This window comes from Alternaria atra (genome assembly GCF_907166805.1).
Source record: "Alternaria atra isolate CS162 genome assembly, contig: 30, whole genome shotgun sequence".
NCBI classification, from domain to species: Eukaryota; Fungi; Ascomycota; class Dothideomycetes; order Pleosporales; family Pleosporaceae; genus Alternaria; species Alternaria atra.
Window position 1 is genome coordinate 338,644 of NW_025091329.1, and position 16,918 is coordinate 355,561.

At 48.6% G+C, this 16,918-nt stretch overlaps 7 protein-coding genes across 7 annotated transcripts; 4 read left to right on the top strand and 3 right to left on the bottom strand.

Moving 5' to 3' along the window:
* Nucleotides 1–248: 248 nt before the first annotated feature.
* ALTATR162_LOCUS9502 (uncharacterized protein) lies at nt 249–698 on the bottom strand (the record flags this gene model as incomplete). Its single annotated transcript, XM_043317136.1, has 3 exons — nt 249–480; nt 538–622; nt 674–698. 3 exons carry the CDS (start codon nt 696–698, stop codon nt 249–251), a joined length of 342 nt encoding a protein of 113 aa, XP_043173071.1.
* An 898-nt stretch (nt 699–1,596) lies between these two features.
* On the top strand, nt 1,597–2,655 carry ALTATR162_LOCUS9503 (uncharacterized protein; the record flags this gene model as incomplete). Its single annotated transcript, XM_043317137.1, has 1 exon — nt 1,597–2,655. The coding sequence occupies one exon, from the start codon at nt 1,597–1,599 to the stop codon at nt 2,653–2,655; it is 1,059 nt and encodes a 352-aa protein (XP_043173072.1).
* A 342-nt stretch (nt 2,656–2,997) lies between these two features.
* ALTATR162_LOCUS9504 (uncharacterized protein) lies at nt 2,998–3,696 on the top strand (the record flags this gene model as incomplete). Its single annotated transcript, XM_043317138.1, has 2 exons — nt 2,998–3,091; nt 3,146–3,696. The coding sequence occupies 2 exons, from the start codon at nt 2,998–3,000 to the stop codon at nt 3,694–3,696; spliced, it is 645 nt and encodes a 214-aa protein (XP_043173073.1).
* Nucleotides 3,697–8,219: 4,523 nt separating this feature from the next.
* ALTATR162_LOCUS9505 (uncharacterized protein) lies at nt 8,220–10,364 on the bottom strand (the record flags this gene model as incomplete). The annotated part of the gene is made up of 1 exon (XM_043317139.1): nt 8,220–10,364. The coding sequence occupies one exon, from the start codon at nt 10,362–10,364 to the stop codon at nt 8,220–8,222; it is 2,145 nt and encodes a 714-aa protein (XP_043173074.1).
* Nucleotides 10,365–11,219: 855 nt separating this feature from the next.
* On the top strand, nt 11,220–12,643 carry ALTATR162_LOCUS9506 (uncharacterized protein; the record flags this gene model as incomplete). Its single annotated transcript, XM_043317140.1, has 2 exons — nt 11,220–11,305; nt 11,356–12,643. 2 exons carry the CDS (start codon nt 11,220–11,222, stop codon nt 12,641–12,643), a joined length of 1,374 nt encoding a protein of 457 aa, XP_043173075.1.
* Nucleotides 12,644–13,461: 818 nt separating this feature from the next.
* Nucleotides 13,462–14,360, top strand: ALTATR162_LOCUS9507 (uncharacterized protein; the record flags this gene model as incomplete). The annotated part of the gene is made up of 2 exons (XM_043317141.1): nt 13,462–14,199; nt 14,259–14,360. 2 exons carry the CDS (start codon nt 13,462–13,464, stop codon nt 14,358–14,360), a joined length of 840 nt encoding a protein of 279 aa, XP_043173076.1.
* A 1,499-nt stretch (nt 14,361–15,859) lies between these two features.
* Nucleotides 15,860–16,828, bottom strand: ALTATR162_LOCUS9508 (uncharacterized protein; the record flags this gene model as incomplete). Its single annotated transcript, XM_043317142.1, has 2 exons — nt 15,860–16,295; nt 16,356–16,828. The coding sequence occupies 2 exons, from the start codon at nt 16,826–16,828 to the stop codon at nt 15,860–15,862; spliced, it is 909 nt and encodes a 302-aa protein (XP_043173077.1).
* Nucleotides 16,829–16,918: the final 90 nt, after the last annotated feature.

Here is a 16,918-nt window from a genome sequence, read left to right on the forward strand (position 1 = left end):
AAGAGTGATGGGTCCGTGTAGACAACATCAAGAGCTTGAATTGCCTTGCCAAGCAGCCACGCACCTTCTTTCACGCACGCGTCGATTTCCACCATGTAATTCATCTTCCCTGGTAGGCGGGGTACACTATACTATACGTGTAAACACATGCTCGATATATCAAGGTCTTATAAAGCGATCTCTTCGACGCTACATAGTAGGTAGAAGAGAAGAGGTATGACATATCGAAAAGCAACTACCCCCATTGTCTACATCTCTGCATTGTGTCGAGCTTCAGCATGGCGACAGACCGCCTGAGCGGCGCGCTTCGAATACCAACCATCGTGCTCCGCACTTGTCTCGACATAACCGTTTGGCATCTCAATCATATCTCCATATAGTTTCTCAAGCTTCTTCTTCTCACCATCCACATCTTCTGAAGCTGCAGCTTTGCGCACCTCCCGAGCGGCTGTCTTCCACTCTTTGTACCATTCCCTAAATCTGTCATTGATTAGTATGGGCACGCTTTCAGCCATTAGATAATGTACCTTGTCATACACTCTCAAGCAGGGACGTTGAATGCGATAGAAAGAGAACGACTGTCGAGGTGGCATGCGTTGTCGCAATGCCAAGCGTTGAGACCCTGATGAGGTGAGTACCAAAAGAGGCGGTTCACGGTGAAGCTTTCGCATACCATAGGCTCCCTCTGATGCAGACATTGCGTGAGCACAGAGCAACGATATCTGTTTTCCTTCTTGAAAAAAAGTACCAAATGACATCCTGTCACGCAATCACTCATCCTTCAATTGCTTTATAACAGCTACGAGGTCTCTCACTCGCAACGGCTTTGGAACCGCGTCATACATTCCAGTCTCTTTCACACGCTTCAGTTGTTCTGTTCCTCTATTAGCAGTAACAGCAATGGTGTGGAGGCGTTTGTTGATGGATCCGTTACACTGCAAGGCCCGAATCATACTCGCGCATTCGAGGCCATTGACGATGGGCATCTCAATGTCCACAAGAATGACATCGATACCTGGCGATGATACGGTGGCGTCCTTCTAGTACTGCATAGTTCTGGCAATGTCGAAAGCCTCCTGTTCGTTATCGGCTGTGTAGACAATATATTCATGATGTTCTAACTGCTTTTTGAGACTCTCCGCTGGTAGACCAGGTTGCCTTCCACGAGCAAAATACTGGACTGAGTCATCGGCGGAGCATCTGGAATCGTAATCGTAGCATGAAGGAGCTGTTAGGTCGTTCTTTCGGCATTGATCGACTTGTTGGGGCTCACGGCCGACAGGTTCGAGTTCGGCGCTGGGGCTCTGGATGTTCTAGTACAGAAAGCAAATCCAAATCCAACATATTGCTGAGATTTGAACCCAATCTCGCCACCCAGAGAGGGTGTCGTTTTCTGACAAATGAATGGCCCCAGCCCAGAACCGCACAAAATCCGACGTTTCACGATACTCCAGGTCCGAAAACCTCCACCTTCGGGAGTCGGGACCACCTTCTCGGCACTAGATATTTCACCGCCATTGACATTAAAACAGTTCCCAACATCATTGCTCAAGACTATTCGGTACTGTCTTCAAATACAGAACACCAAAGACCACAATGCACATTCTCGGTCTTGCCAACGGTAGTATAGGCGGAAACTCCACCATCCTCCTAAAAGCCGCTCTTCAATCCGCCAAATGCTCCTCAACCAACACAACAACGTCGTGGATCCACGTTCCTTCTCTCTCATACCCCCCCAATGCGGAACCCTTGAGTAACTCCCAAGACATATCCATGGGCAAAAATGCGGGGAACAACTTTCACGGCCTCTCTACCAGAAGTGTGAAGGTTATCGATGATCGAAAAAGGTTGTATGAAGAGATCATGGACGCCGACGCGCTGATATTTAGCACGGCAGTGTACTCGCACCAACCCGCTGGCTCTCTAAAGGCGGTTTTGGATAAAATCCTAGGCCCATACACGGATCCCGTCTTCGCATCTCGCGTCCTGGCGGGCCAAAGCGCCAACGATCCCAAATTTACCTCCATGAGTGTAGACAAGAGAATTTTGAAGCCTAGGGTGTGTGGCTTCCTTGCTGTCGGGGGGAGTACCACACCTGATCAGTTCACAATGGTGCTCCCCACGCTGCATCTACTGGCGGCTGGTCTACACGTAAAGGTCGTCGATCAGGAAGTCATCAAGGGTTGCGCTAATCCAGGAGCTGTACTGGGCGCGGAAAATGGAGCAGTTATGAAGAGGGCGGAGGATCTGGGGTGCAATGTCGTCAGCCAGGTGGGCAAGGAGTTTGATGAGGCCCAGTACCTTGGGCCCGTGGTAGAAGGGGCGTGTCCGAAATGCCATCTTGCCAAGTATGATTTCTTTGGTGGCGAAGAGATGAGGATAGGGTGTGTGGTATGCGGGTACACAGGCAGATTTGTCGTAGGTAATGGCAAGGTGGAGGTCAAGTGGGACGAAGAGAGTGAGTATTGTTGTATTTCATGGTTGGGGAAGGAGAAGCATATCGATGACATTTTCAAGAATGGGAGTGCAGAGTGGAAGGGGCTCGAAGGTAGCAAGAAGCAATTGCAAGAGTGGATGGAGTTGGATGTTGGGAGAGTTACGCTACCAAGTGAACAGCAGGGTAATGCTACGAACTCGGTAGCTGAGATGCAATGATTACGTACAGTTACAATACAGTATAGGTACAATTAGCTTTGCACAGAATACAGACTTCCAGAGAGGCGGAAGGATAGTGTGATGATAGGCACATAACGTGTTCCACCAGTAAGCTGGCCATACTAGTAAGCTAGCTACTCCGGGCATAATTCTACCTAGGTACGCATCAGTTGACCGTGTCATCCTCCTGACAACTATGTATACAAGTCACCTCGAAACGCAGCATAGAACAACGTGACATGACCTTACTAAGCAGCTGGGAGAAGCTCGATATTCTGCGCTGCGAGCGATTCCTGAAAGGGATTAAAAGCTGAGTCGACCCCACTGGGGGCTTCTATGTCTATGGGCTTTTATGTCTATGGCATCTACATGCGTCCGCAACAGCAAAAGGACTCATACAAGAAGAAAGATGAGGGCAAAGCTCAGGAGATATCGTGTGAGTCATGCTGATTCGAGCTCAGAGAGCAATGTCTAAAGGCTACGTATCTAGTAGATAAGCTGTACGTCCACGCTGCGGACACCCTGCGCTACGAGCAGCCAGAGCCGTACAATCAAGAGCTCATTGACACTTTGCGCTTACAATCCGCTGCGTACCTTCCCGGCGCTTCGCTCTCTGACATCTATGGGCATTTTCGCAAGAACGCCGGGAGTCTCCTTGGTGCTGGAGGCGAACTCATTGAGGAGGGTCACAACTGCGGTTCCAAAACCGACTGGTGTCTGATCACCAACGATGAGTTACTCAATAGTATCGAAAATAGGTCCGAACCAATTGTGCCAATGTCGCTAGAAGGTGCGATGCCCTGGACTCTAACGCGCAACGCCAGCAAGGTGTTTGTCAAGCTATTTAGTAAGGACGAGTTTACAACGACGGAGCTCAGAGTTCTTGCAGCACAGGGCCAGACTGGACCTGGTCAAAGGACCGAGTGGCATGGCTGGTGCAAATTCTCACCCGTGCATCTAATGTCCGTCTTCAATGAGACGGACAAAGGTGATGTAGTGTCGCATGCCAAGCGCTTTCATGAACCTAAACTCTGTTACTAAGCATGCCGTGCGAGGGCCTGAATATAAGCTGAGCTATGATGCAAGAACAATACAATAACTTACACACTCTTCATGATTTCCCGTACTTGCAACACCGCACCCAACCGTGCGACATGTAGAGACCTATTTCAAGCATCCTCATAAGCTCATCAACATCTAGCTGCATGGTATAGTTATTCACCACCGAACAGCCATACAACAGGCCATGAATGTGCGGCATTGTGCATTAGAACAAGCTGGGCTGTGCGATTGTGCCTTTCTTGAAAATACTCTCCTAGTTCGTGTAAGGCTTTACTGCCTGTGAACTGGCTTGATATACCCTGCTATATGCAAACTTTAATTGTAGCCTAGCTTTGGTGAACCACTGCAGGAATTTCAATAGCTCAATCCTGTTTATCGACTCCTACATGCTGAACCACTGTCGCGCAACAATAACTGAGCAAAGGCAGAAGGTATACGACCTGCAATCAGTGGAATAGAAGAATCAAAGAGGTGCCGAAAATTGATTGCTGAGTTGGTATTATCTGAAGAAGCTACATCTCGTTCTCAAGGGGTTTTTAGGCTTATATCTAGCCACCTTAGGTCAGATGATCTAATGCTACACCACAACATGTATATTGTGTTGTTAGGTGATTGTCGCTCGCGCATAATTATGGCACACACGGACACGGTATGTGTGAATAATGTATTCGTGACTGCACAATGCAACGATGATGAATGCAATAGAAACAGGCTTTGAGCCAACTTATGTCTTTGGCTGCTAGTTGTCTACTTCTGCTTTACTGCCTGGCAGCAGGTATGCCGATCACTGTAGCTTCGCTTGGTTTGTTTGTGTCAATGATATGGGTAGGGCCCACCAGAACGTGAAGAGCAATGCGAGAGTTACAGTAAGGAAACACCCACTTTCTCGAAGACGGCCGCAATACAGCGGGAGACCTCAGCCTACGTGCATGGGAATCTGCGAGCACAGCCGCTATACAGCCTGGATGGCGTCGCAGAACTTTTGCTGCATTTGCAGAGATGCCAACAATCAAGTCAATCAATTTGAGGCCGCCGATTGAGCTTGATTAAAGTTTTATGAGGTCGCGATTGAAATTGATTTCATCGAAGCTGTTTTAGAGTCGTAATTAATTGAAGTTTTAATGCTCTTAATTATGTTTAATATGCAATCTAGGGCGATCTTATATAGCTGCCTCTAGTTATCATTCTCCTACTCGCATATATCGTAGATTCTAATTACCTCCTAATTAGTAAGGCTATCCTCCTAGCTATAAGGAGGCTTAAAACCTGCTTTTCTCTAACTCTAGGTACATTAGATAGCCGCTAGCAGTTAAGATCTGATCTTCCGCCTGCAGGGCTCTAATAGGTCGCCAAGCTCGCTGAACAGGCGCTCGCATTAACAGCTACTAGCTGGTATAGTGAGTAGATCGATTGCTAATCGCGATAAATTTAGATATCGCGATTGCAGGCTAATCTAATACTTAACTAGATTACCCTCCTGCTTAAACTGCTCTTTTATCTACGCTAGCTCATATCGCCGCCAGCAATTAAGCTCGTCTATCTTTAATATATCTACCTCGTTTGCAGGCTTAAAGTTAACAAGCGCAGCGATTGCGTCGTTAATACCGCCTGATCGCGGTGGCCTTAGGCGCGTAACTGGCAGCGATTGTAAGGGGCTACGCTCAGGGAGCTATCGCACAGGTATACTGGAGTTGTATTCGATAGAGAAGAGAACTACAGGTAGCTAGGGTTCTGAAGGTCGTTCAGGGGGCGGCGGCTCGGGATAACCTTCCGCCGGGCTCGCTTGCACAGAATCCGGGTGCTCAGGGGGGGCACCCGGAATCTGTGGACAGTGCGCCTCGCGCACGTGACCGAGATATCATCGAGGACTCACCAACTGGGCTTCAGCCCATCACAGTTAGCGGATTAATTGCGTTATTAGGCAGCAGGTTGCGCAGCTGCGATTTGAACAGAGCCTCGTCTGTAGCTTAGCTAGCTGCAACCTTAAGGGCTTTGCGCAGTAAGGTTCGTACAGGTAGCTTAGACTGCGACTAAGAGTTGTTAACTTTAACGCGTTTATTTAACGCAGCAACGCGATTAGCAGCGCGTTTAGAGGCCTTTAGAGGCATAACAGATAGTTACAGCGCGTAAGAAACTTAGAAATAACAATTGCGATAGGCGCTAATATAAGATATAGGCTGATGTTAACGTGGTTTACAAGCGAGTGACGCACCCAAGCGAGTGACGCACTTTTGCCAAGACCTCACCAAAACCACGACTACGCACGACTGTACAGCACCGTTAACAATAGTAATTAGAAATCGTAATACACTATTCTACTCAGAATCTACTTCTGCATCCTGCTTACATGTGCGCGAGTTGTGTCCTACCTCGCCGCAGCGTCCACAGCGTCTTTGAGACGATTCGCCTACTTCAACGCGCGCCTTCTTCTTTGCCTTCTTCCCATCGCTGCGCGCGCCAAACTCCTTTAGAGTCGTTAGTCGAAGACCTTCCTCTACTACAAGGGTTCCCTCCTTCTGTACTCGCTTTCTTTTATACGATTTACGTCGCGTGGCGGCCTCGTTAGCTGCTTCAAGCTCAGCGATACGCTTTTGCGACAACACTAAAGCATGCGCCATCATCTCTGCGCCTTTAGAGAGGCTTTTCACCGCCTCAACCATCGAAGTAGGCGAGCTATCTACATGCCTCTGAAACCTCTCGAGAACTAGCTCCGTTTGAGACCCTAGTTCTACGGTATTGCTTGGGGTTTGCGACTGCCAGGGACCGTCCTCGACCGTGGGTAACGGTGGAGTACGCAGGCGGACGTCGAGCATCGATATAACAGCCTCTGGATCGAATGGAACTAAGCCAGCGCCTCGAAAGCCTCCTAGGATATTGCTCCTTGTAATAGAGGCCTTGTAGGCGGCAATAAAGCACGGTAAGAACTCTGTTTTCGTGATGTGGGTGATCTTGTTGCGCATCAGCTTCTCGGCTTGGCACCCATACGCCTTCTTTAGCGGCGCAAAACAGCCAACGTCAAGCGGCTGCAGTAGGTGCGAGGAGTGTGGAGGCATGCAGAGGGTGATAATCTTCTTCTCCTCGCAGAGCTGGTGGAAATCGATCGAGCTGTGGCTCTCGTGACCGTCGAGAACTAGCAGGCGGTGGCTGCCAACAACCCTCCCCTTTGTATGCCTGTCAAAGTGCTCTAGCCACTCGATACCAAGCTTGTTTGTCGTCCAGCCGTTCTCAGAGACTGCAATTACCTAGTCTCGAGGCAGGCTCTCCTCCTTATACCAGGCGGAGAGGTGGTGCTTGCCTTAGAAGATGATGAAGGGTGGAATCGCCCACCCCGTCGCGTTCATGCCCTAGATAGCTGTAACCCACTCCCGGTTGCCCTGCTGCACTGTCTTTGGCCGTCCTCGACGGTTTGCTGCTGTGACTACCGAGCCAGTCGATATCACGCCCATCATGAAGCCAGTCTCATCAAAGTTGTACGTGTCTTCGTCCTAGATGCCGTACTTGGCCTTCGTATTCTGTACTAGGCGGAACCAGCCTTGTATAACCTCAGGATCCTCGCAGAGGGCTCTACTATAGTCGTACTTTCGATTAAACTTGACTTTAAGCTCAGGGCGACGCTTTACGAAGTTTGCAGCCCACTTCTTGCCAACTAGCTTCTGATTGCGGATCTCAAGCAAAGAATTGGCCATCTCTTCAACGTCAGCGAGCCTAGGCGGATATCCTTGCTCTACTAGCTTGAGAACATGCCTAACAATCGCTACCTCTTCAGATCCTCGAAGAGCTATTGAGTTAGGCGCGCGATCGCGTCGTTGAGGCGTCCCAGCGAGTCGCCTTCGTAGTGTTGCTTCAGAGACGCTATAGATAGCTCCAGCGCGTCGCGTCGTTAGTGTCGCGTCTCTTTGGATAGCCTGTATCGCAAGCTGTATATCTGCTTCGTTTGAGATCATTTTCACGCTGTTGCGTTGAGGCATTACGACTTGATTGAAGTTTGGTGAGGTCTTGGCAAAAGTGCGTCACTCGCTTGGGTGCGTCACTCGCTTGTAAACCACGTTAAACGCTAATAGTATGTTGCAGGGTAAGCTAAATTAGAAGGTTGCTTACTAATTGAAACTTAATACTACTAATCTATCACTATATTAATATTATCTACAGCCTAGCAATCTTATTAGATACCTCGAAAATCGCGCTACAGTTAGCACATAATTAAGCCAATCAATCAAGTTAATCAAAAATAGGGCCTCGATTTGTTCTTGATTGAGAAAACGCTATAGGCGAATTGATCTTGACTTGTTTGAGCTTTTGGATCAAGAATCAATCAAGTCAATCAAAATGCTTGTTTGTTGGCATCTCTGTGCATTTGTCAGTTCGCAACACAGCCTCGCAGCGCTACACGCAATCACATGTAGAAAACTGCAGCAAATCAGGTGTGTCAAGGTGATTCTAGTTGTCGTTAACAGTGGAACGAAACTAGGTAAAATCTTGATAGATTCTCGCATGATTGTACACTAATTAGAAACAACAGGGATAGTAATAGTGCTCGCGTGTGCGCCGCCCGTCAGTACGCGATTCGTAGCCTCACGATGGTATGATGCGTTATAAGCACGTTCGAATCCAGGCATCGTTCCAGGACCTTCAATGGGAGAGATCTCGAGCCTCAGTCGTCGCCCAGCCGCAACTATACCGCAGACAGCCAACAGTTCCACTTCGATACTGACTGCTTCATTGGGGACCATAGGCTTCGCATCCGCTTCAAGGTGCGTGTGCCAAGGGCGTGCGGTGGTACTCCGACTAGCATCTAGTGCTCTTCTTGATGCTTTTAGCACGCCTGAAGTTAGTGGCGGCGAACTTCTGTTGCCCCGGTCCTCACCTTGGAATGTGGCTGGTGCTATAGTCCTGTACGAAACGTCCTCTGTTCCGTCCAAGACACGAAGGGCGACGTAGAAATCAGCATCGGACGAAGTAGACGCCACCCATAGGCTAGCTCGAAAATGGCCAGCAAACTCCATGTCTGCCTCTAAAGGTTCCGACTCGAATACCGCCATGGGCGTGTTCTCGTGGTCAACAGGGTCTGCTTCTGCAGAGTACTCAGAAAAGAGCTCTTGCTGAGGTTTCACACTAGCCAGGCTGCCTGACGCACCTCCCGCCCCGGCATCGAGAAATATCTTCCGGTACTCGGTCGAAGGTATCGGCCAATTGCTCGCATCACGCCATTTGAACTTTCCTCCACCCAATCTCATCATCATACGGACGGGCGGCAGTTCTGTAGCGGTAGCCATGTCCTTGAGATGTCGGTCGAAGAAATTACACAAGTCAGCATGACTGTCTTCAATCATCGATGGCATGTAGAAGGCATCCCAGACAAGCAAGTGTTTGGTAGATGATTGGACTTCTTGAAAAGCTTCATACCCAGCTCGACCGTGGATCACTTCGCTCTGGCTGACCGAAGTGAGCATAGGTATGGTAATCTTAGCGAAATCAGCTGATAAGAACCCGTTTCCATGGTAATATTCGTCATCCCAGGGATGATCAGCGAACCCCTCGAGGAACTTCGCCGCACTTGACTGAGGGTTTCTCTGCTTGCCGACCAGAACCTCCCACCAATATTTGCGATACTTTTCAAGATATATGCCACCTGGGTAGGATAGATCTCGATATGCATCTGCATCGCATGCGAGAGGTGCTATTGCCTTAAGAGATGGTGGCTGTAGCGCGGCGACGTTAAACTGGTTGGTAGCATGGTATGAAGCTCCAAAGGTGGCAACTTTTCCGTTACTCCATGACTGTCTTGCTGCCCATTCGATTGCATCGTAATAGTCGAGAGCCTCCTGCATGGAGAATGGATTCAGTTCACCTGGCGTGTTGCCGATACCTCTATGGTCGACACGAATCATGACGTAGCCTCGAGGCACCCAGTCGACAGAGTTAGGTCGGAACGCGGTCTCGGACCACTTGAAGAAAAGTGGAATTTCTTCTCGATCAGTCTCGTGCCAAGCGTTTTCACGTTCCTCACTTTCGAGCAGATCAGACTCGTTACGTATCACACCAATGCGAAATGCTCGGCCATAAACGCTCATGTTAATTAGCACCGGCGAGACTTCGCTGTTGAGAGGCAGGAATATGTCGGCGCCGAGCCAACTGCCATCGCGGGTTGGTATCCGCACATCTCGAAGAAGTTTGATGCCTTTAACTGAACGCCGAAGATGGTTGCGCACTTCAGCAATGCTACGGAATCGAAGGCGGAGCCTAGTGAAGATTCCACAGGTGGATATGGCCTGCTCGAAGGTTGCAGTGTCGACGTCAAATGATAGGCCGCTTCCGAAGTCCCGGATCACGTTGCTGATCTCTTCAGTGATCGTCACACCATCATGGAAATCTGATTGTTGTGTGAAGCTGAGGAGGAAACGAGCGAGGTTGATCGTAGCTGGCAGCGATATGGCCGAGTCAGGCGCACCGGTAAGGTTGGCGAGTGTTAGACAAGCAGCACCTTTGGCTGAACCGAGTCGGAGCTCTGCTACAAAGAACGCGATTTCCTCATCGCTTCCGTACGTGAACCTGCCGTCAGAGTCTGTTGTCCCTGTTCTCGAAGGCGACTCATATCGCAAGCCAATGAAAGGTCCGTCGCGGAATTTTCCCATTAGAGTTGATGCCATCGTGGTATTGTGTTGGGGTCAATTTGTGCTGGAGTAAACGCAATAGTAATAGTGGTGTTGTATTGGAGTCCAATTTGGATGAAGAACAATCGTACGCAATGAATGTATAGTCGTTTTATATTGGAGTTTATGATTGCGAAAGTATAATCCAAACACCACCACTACTACCAGTACTACTGCGTAAATTCCAGCCCGAACTCGGCAAACGCCACCGGGATGACTACATCGCAGGTTCCGGCGGCCAAGTGCCCCAGGCTCTCTCGATCGGCCCGAGTTGGAATTTACAATCATCAGATAATCCCACCGCTATATTCACAGACGAAACCAAGTTAGTACAGAAAGCTTATTAAGTATGCTTGATCATTGCTTACCGTAGCACGGTCGCGCAGTGACGCCTCCGGTTCATACCTATTGATCTTGGGATGCCAAGAGTCTTGACGGTACCGACCTGGGTCAGCTAACCGCGCGGTCCGTTTTGTGCGGAATGTCTTCCGCGCCAGTGGTCGTTCAATCATCTTTTTCATCTTTCTTACTCATTGGGACGTGCGCAGTCTCACTGTGGGGTAATCGGCACGGCCCGAGAGATTCAAAGCCTAGTCGACATCAGAAACGTGATCTTTTGCTTAACAATTGGATCGCCCACGGATGTAAGTGTTCCGAAGACTTCTGTTAGTCGAATTGATTTCCAAGCTGTCCGTGGTTTGATATATACAAGTTCCGGGTTCGATGATAAATAGCGAGCATATATAACTGATCCGTCAATTGCAAATACTGACAACAATCCTCACCCGTCTCACGGATAGATCTTTACATCCATAATCATAGTGTCGAAGGCAAAGCCCGTTACTCTCCAAAATGTCTCTTCAACAATATGTACCGGGCACAGCATTCTTCATCAGCGAGCTCTACGAATATCTCGAAGGACTCGGGAACTACCACCAGTAAGCTTCGCAGAGATCGATCTCGTACGACCACGACTAATCATTAACAGATCTGAGGCGATCACTGCTGCTATACCAAAAGTGAACAACAGCCCCATGCGTCCACCGCTAGACCTAAAGACCGAGAAACTCTCAGGCAGCGCTTTCGTAGGCCCACGGTCCCTGGCTGTACATACATGGGTGTACCGAGTACGCCCAAGTGTTATTCATGGGAAGCATGTTCCTTTCCGTCATGACTCGGAGAGCGGAAACCCCACAAAGGGAACGAATTTGACTCCAGACTCCAAGTTATGGGAAAAGTTCCCTCTTCAGCAAGCTTCAGATTGGTTCAGTCAGCGACTGATTGGAGCTACTGGCGATCCGGCACTCAAGAGTGGACTGTCTACATGGGCTTACAATATCAACAAAGGCATGGATACCAACACTGCCTTTGCCAGTCTGGACGGTGAGGCCCTCATCGTTCCACAGCTAGGGGCTTTGGATATCACTACAGAGCTCGGAAAGCTCCTTGTGCGTGCCGGGGAGATAGCTGTCATTCCTCGCGGCTTGCGATACCGTGTGCAGCTTGTGAATGGTATACCTTCTCGAGGCTTCATCAGCGAGTTATACCAAGGCCATTACCGCCTTCCCGAACTCGGCATCATGGGAACATCCGGTGCGGCAAACGTGCGGGATTTCCAGATCCCGTCGGCATACTTTGATGGCCAGATTGTGGAAAAGGACGGGTATAGGATCGCAACTACATTAGAAAACAAATGGAGAATCATCTCGCGTCTCAACTACAAGCTATTTGCTTGCGAGCAAGACCATACCCCGTTCGACATCGCCGGGTGGCATGGTACTTTGTACCCGTACAAATACGATCTTGGAAAATTTGATTATCTCGCCAACGTCCACTTCGGTCACAAGGATCCAAGCGCACACACTGTTCTCACAGCGCAAACTTACGGGAAAACCCCTAATACCGCTGTTGTTGACTTCATTATCTTTGGAAAGCGACACGAAGCGGCTCTGGACACGCATAGGCTGCCTTGGTATCATCGTAACACGATGAATGAATTCAGCTACGCTATTTGGACGGGGCGTCCTCCCACAGACGAAAGCGAGATTATTGGGTTCCCGGGGGTATTTTCTGCTGGTGCAGTCGCCGCGCATGGTCCAAGCGATGAAGAATACCGGGCCTTGCAGGAAGTCGAGGGCATGAAGCCAGTTTTGACTATGGATGGTCCGCTGACAATTGCCATGTTTGAAACAGAATGTCCACTATATTTCACAGACTGGGCTATGGAGATGGCTCGAGAGAACCGCGCTGTGGAAATGAGAGGGATCGCGGAATGAATATGGACCGCTCTGGGTTGTTCATAGATCTATGAACAAATTATTGGTCGCTTATGAACCTCGTTAATAACGGTCGGATTTTATTGACGTGACTGATGGTTCGTGCGCGAAAATTAAACTCAACACTAAGAAAGCATCGTGAGATCGCTCCTACTGCAACAACAACAGCCTTATGCCTTACGCTTAGACCTATCAATCTTATCAATCTTATCAGTTAATATAGCCTCCGCGAGCTTAATTGACACAAAAATTTCTAAAGACTAGATTGGATTGATTGATCTATACATTTAGTCTAGCTTGATTATTGACAAGCCTGCTTGCAACACACCTGCTATAATGAATGCTGCATCAGCTGGAAAAGCAGATCAAAAGAAGCAGGGCAGGAAGCAACTTCAGTTCAGGACGCTCTTTCAGGAACGAAAAGCCCGTGTTTTGTCCGTCTAAATCGGCCCGACTGCGAACCTTAGAGTAACATAAGTGAGCACTTGCTGCAACCTGCTTACTGCAGCATTTGAAAGCGTCGATCAGCCATGATTCGGCATTATTTCAAGACATGCCCAGCATTCCGGAAACAGATGATCCCGCCCCACGCTTCGGCTATATCTGTTCCGCTTCACGTATGAGAAACATCGTAAACGTGAGGGAACTGTTCCGCTTTGAAGTGTAGATGTGAAAGCACATGCTAACTAATTTCAAAATGATTGTGCAACACGACAGTCTAACGGAAGAAGTTGAATTATATATGTAACGAACTTCTTTTCTACAATCCTTTCGATCTTCAGATTAACAAGTCCTATCTCTCATCACCAGCGCATACAATGGCCGCGAACCGTGAAACACCATACAAGCGCGGCGACCACGGAAATTTCAAATCGATTGAGTCTACACGACAGCCGTGGAAAGAAGCAGCTACTACTCCTTTCCAAATCATCCAAACGCCTAATCCACAGTGGTCTCTAGGCAGCGGACCCAACTCGACGCACCATTCCAAAGGCCACAAGCACATCTCCATCGATCCCTGGGCACCCGGTCGTCACCCCATGAGCAACTACAAGCTATGTATCAGCGCAGTAGTTCCACGACCGATTGCCTTGGTTTCTACAAGATCGAAAGACGGTACCGCCACAAATCTAGCGCCCTTCAGCTTCTTCAATATGGTGCACGCAGACCCCCCACTCTTCGTCCTAGGTCTCACAACGCCCCTAGAAAAGCCTAACGATACTCTCCGCAACCTGCAGGAAACGGGTGAATGCGTTATAAACACAGTAAGCGAAGGATTCGTCGAAGCAGTGAATGCGGCAGGTATCAATAGTCCGTATGGTGTTTCTGAATGGGATATTACCGGACTGAATCCTATCTACGATTGCAAGACTGTCTCCTGTGCACGGGTGGAAGAAGCCGTATTCAGTATTGAGTGCAAAGTGGAGAGTATCCGCGAATTTGACAGCAAAGTCTTCTTGGGGAAGAAGTCGGGTGCGCTGGTGGTGCTAGAGGCAACGAATTTCTGGGCAAGGGACGATGCTCTTAACAAAGATGAGAACTCGCTCGATATTGAGGTGCGTCGACATGATTTGTCTTTCATCGCGATCGTGAAACCCGCTAACACAACTTCCAGATTCTGAGACCGATTAGCAGGCTAGGGGGTATTAGCTACGGTCGTACCAGCCAGAGTTTTGAGATACCAAGAATCAACTTTGAAGATACTAGGCTGGCATGATGTTGATCCAAGCATGCCGGGACGCACGGTGTAACAGGATACATTCTCCTCTAGATCTCCAGATTGCTCCTAGTGTTCTTCAATACTACTAAATTCAATGCGCATCTATTCTATAGCTCTTTTTTTTTTCTAGTACATCAGTCCCTGTTGCTAAAAAGCGCGCTATTAAATATACTATTGCTCGTTCTGTTAACGCTGTCTCTAACTCTCCTCTGACGCTCCCCTATTTGTTTGTAATAGTACATAACGTAGGTTATACGTGAGTGATGCAGGAAAGCTAGTAATGCATTTTCACTAAGACCTTACTAAATTTTGATTGAGTTGTAAAAGCCGTATGATGCGCTTAGCCGTCGTTAGGGTGCTACAGGCACACTCTCGACAATATTAAGGGGGTATCTTGAAGTCTCCGCAAGAGAGGGAGGTGTAAGAGAGAAGCCAGAAGCCTGCGATCAGGGTGGTTGGACTGACTAGGTCTTTAAGTAATGCCTAGATTTCGCTAATAACACGGCTGTGGGTGAGCTTGGCAGACATACTAAGCAAAATGAATTCTTCATGATGCAATGGTATCGCATTCTGTGTCAATATTCTGGTCTGAGTCTCACCTACCGAAGCGACATATTCCTCGCAATCGATGGAATTGCACAGATATTTCGCGAAGTCACCGGCTTTACGTATAAGGCTGGCTTGTTTGAAGAGCATGTTCATTCAGGACTCTTGTGGCATGCCGAGGGATTGAATATGCCTGTTCGACTGACTAATGCAGCTGCAAACCACCGTCTTGGTCGTGGGCAGCTCTCGATGGTCCGGTGAACATGATTTTTGACCGCGGGTCAACGAACATCACCACCGACCTGACAGCAAAAGTTCTTCGATATCAGCCCCATCCTGAGCGAGCGAGTTCTACCTTCACGCATGCCGAGGATGATGTTCTCATGCTGGAGGCCTCCTGTTTCAACGTTCTTTGTCGATCGAGCTCATACGGAGATGCGCCCTATAGCGACCCTTATCTTCGCATGGTAATCGATATATTCGACAACCGCGGTATCTGTATTGGTACAGGCTATCTGAATCAGATTCCAGAAAGCACTAATGCCCGATGTCAGGCTGTGGTTGTTTCGTAAAGACTGGACCCTGATCTTGGGCAAATGCTGATAACTTATTTCTTGCTTGTCAAAGAGTCGAGTCGCTTTGTAAATACCCGCTATGAGCAATTAGGTATTGGGCAGACAGCGGACAAGATCTATGGTCATGTACTCGACACGTTGAACATTCAGCTTAGCCATAAGCAGAAAGTCCTCCTCACTTGAGTACCCTGTACAAGGGATAAACTAAACACTCCTCAACAAGTTATTCCCCCCTTGCCTATTACATAACGCATAGCAAAGTATTATATGGAATTCATAGATAATCTAGAACTCTGCCACAGAGCATTCATTATCTCTGTACCTGTTCAATCTTTTCCGTTGTATGGAGTGTAAGTAACAATGGAGCAGTAGTCTTTATCTCGTCATATCAATACTCCTCCTCTCGCCGACAGCCCACCGGTCAAACAGCATACCGCCAATTTCTGGCCCAGTTTGAACCTCGCGCATCTCATAGAACATCCCATATTCTCTTGGTCTCTCCTCCTTCTCAAGCTTTTCCAGTAGCCCGAAGTCGTCTAAGCGGGGATACTTCACGTAATTGTTCTTCCGCAGACGGTACCTCAGGCATACATCTCTAAGGCCTCGAAGGTTACCAAATAGTTCGAGTAATTTCTCGTAATGCATGGTGAAACCCCAGTCACTGTACCAAAAGATCGTGACGCTGAGGACCACTCGTCGAATAGACGCGAGGCGCTGTGGAGGTATGGTCGACACGAAGCTAGATAGCATCGTGTAAGAGTCGAATCTGAAGGTGTTTTTCGAGTAAAGCACCGGGACAGCCTCGCGGTAGCTGTGTGATTCGTAAGCGACAGGCTCAGGCATGGACTAAAGGAAGAGGGGGGTAACAAACATATTTTTGCAAGTCCTCAACATACTAGTATCACAGCCTGGCTCCGCTCTTACATCCCAGTAATCCCAAGGTTCATGTTCGTTGAACTTCATAGCAAACTCCTCTTGGTCACACAACACCATCTCGTAGATCTTCAGTCGTAGCTCCGCAGGGAGCCTAGCGAAAAATGAGCTTTGCGACTGATCTTTTGCCTTCTTGTTCCACCACCTGTCTCCATCGACCGATACACTACGCTTCCTCTTTGCCGAACGACGCACACGCCTTCGGTGCTTTACATCAGCTAGGACTTCGTACCGCACTAACTGTCTTTTGGACGGACTGTGGGACTGCTTGATGCAGGTATGATATTTCAGCGATCCTAGGAAATAGCAAGGGCCAAGGAAAGGGCAGGTTATGAGTTTACACCAGAAGCGCAGAGTGTCATTGTCGTTCCAGATGTACTGCGCGGTATCTTTAATGAGCTGGGGTATCATCGTGATATCGTTGGGATGTGCGTAAATTAGAAAGCGAGGATGTTGGCTGAAGATATGGGTCCTGGGTGGCCCTGTTCAATCTGGCGAAGG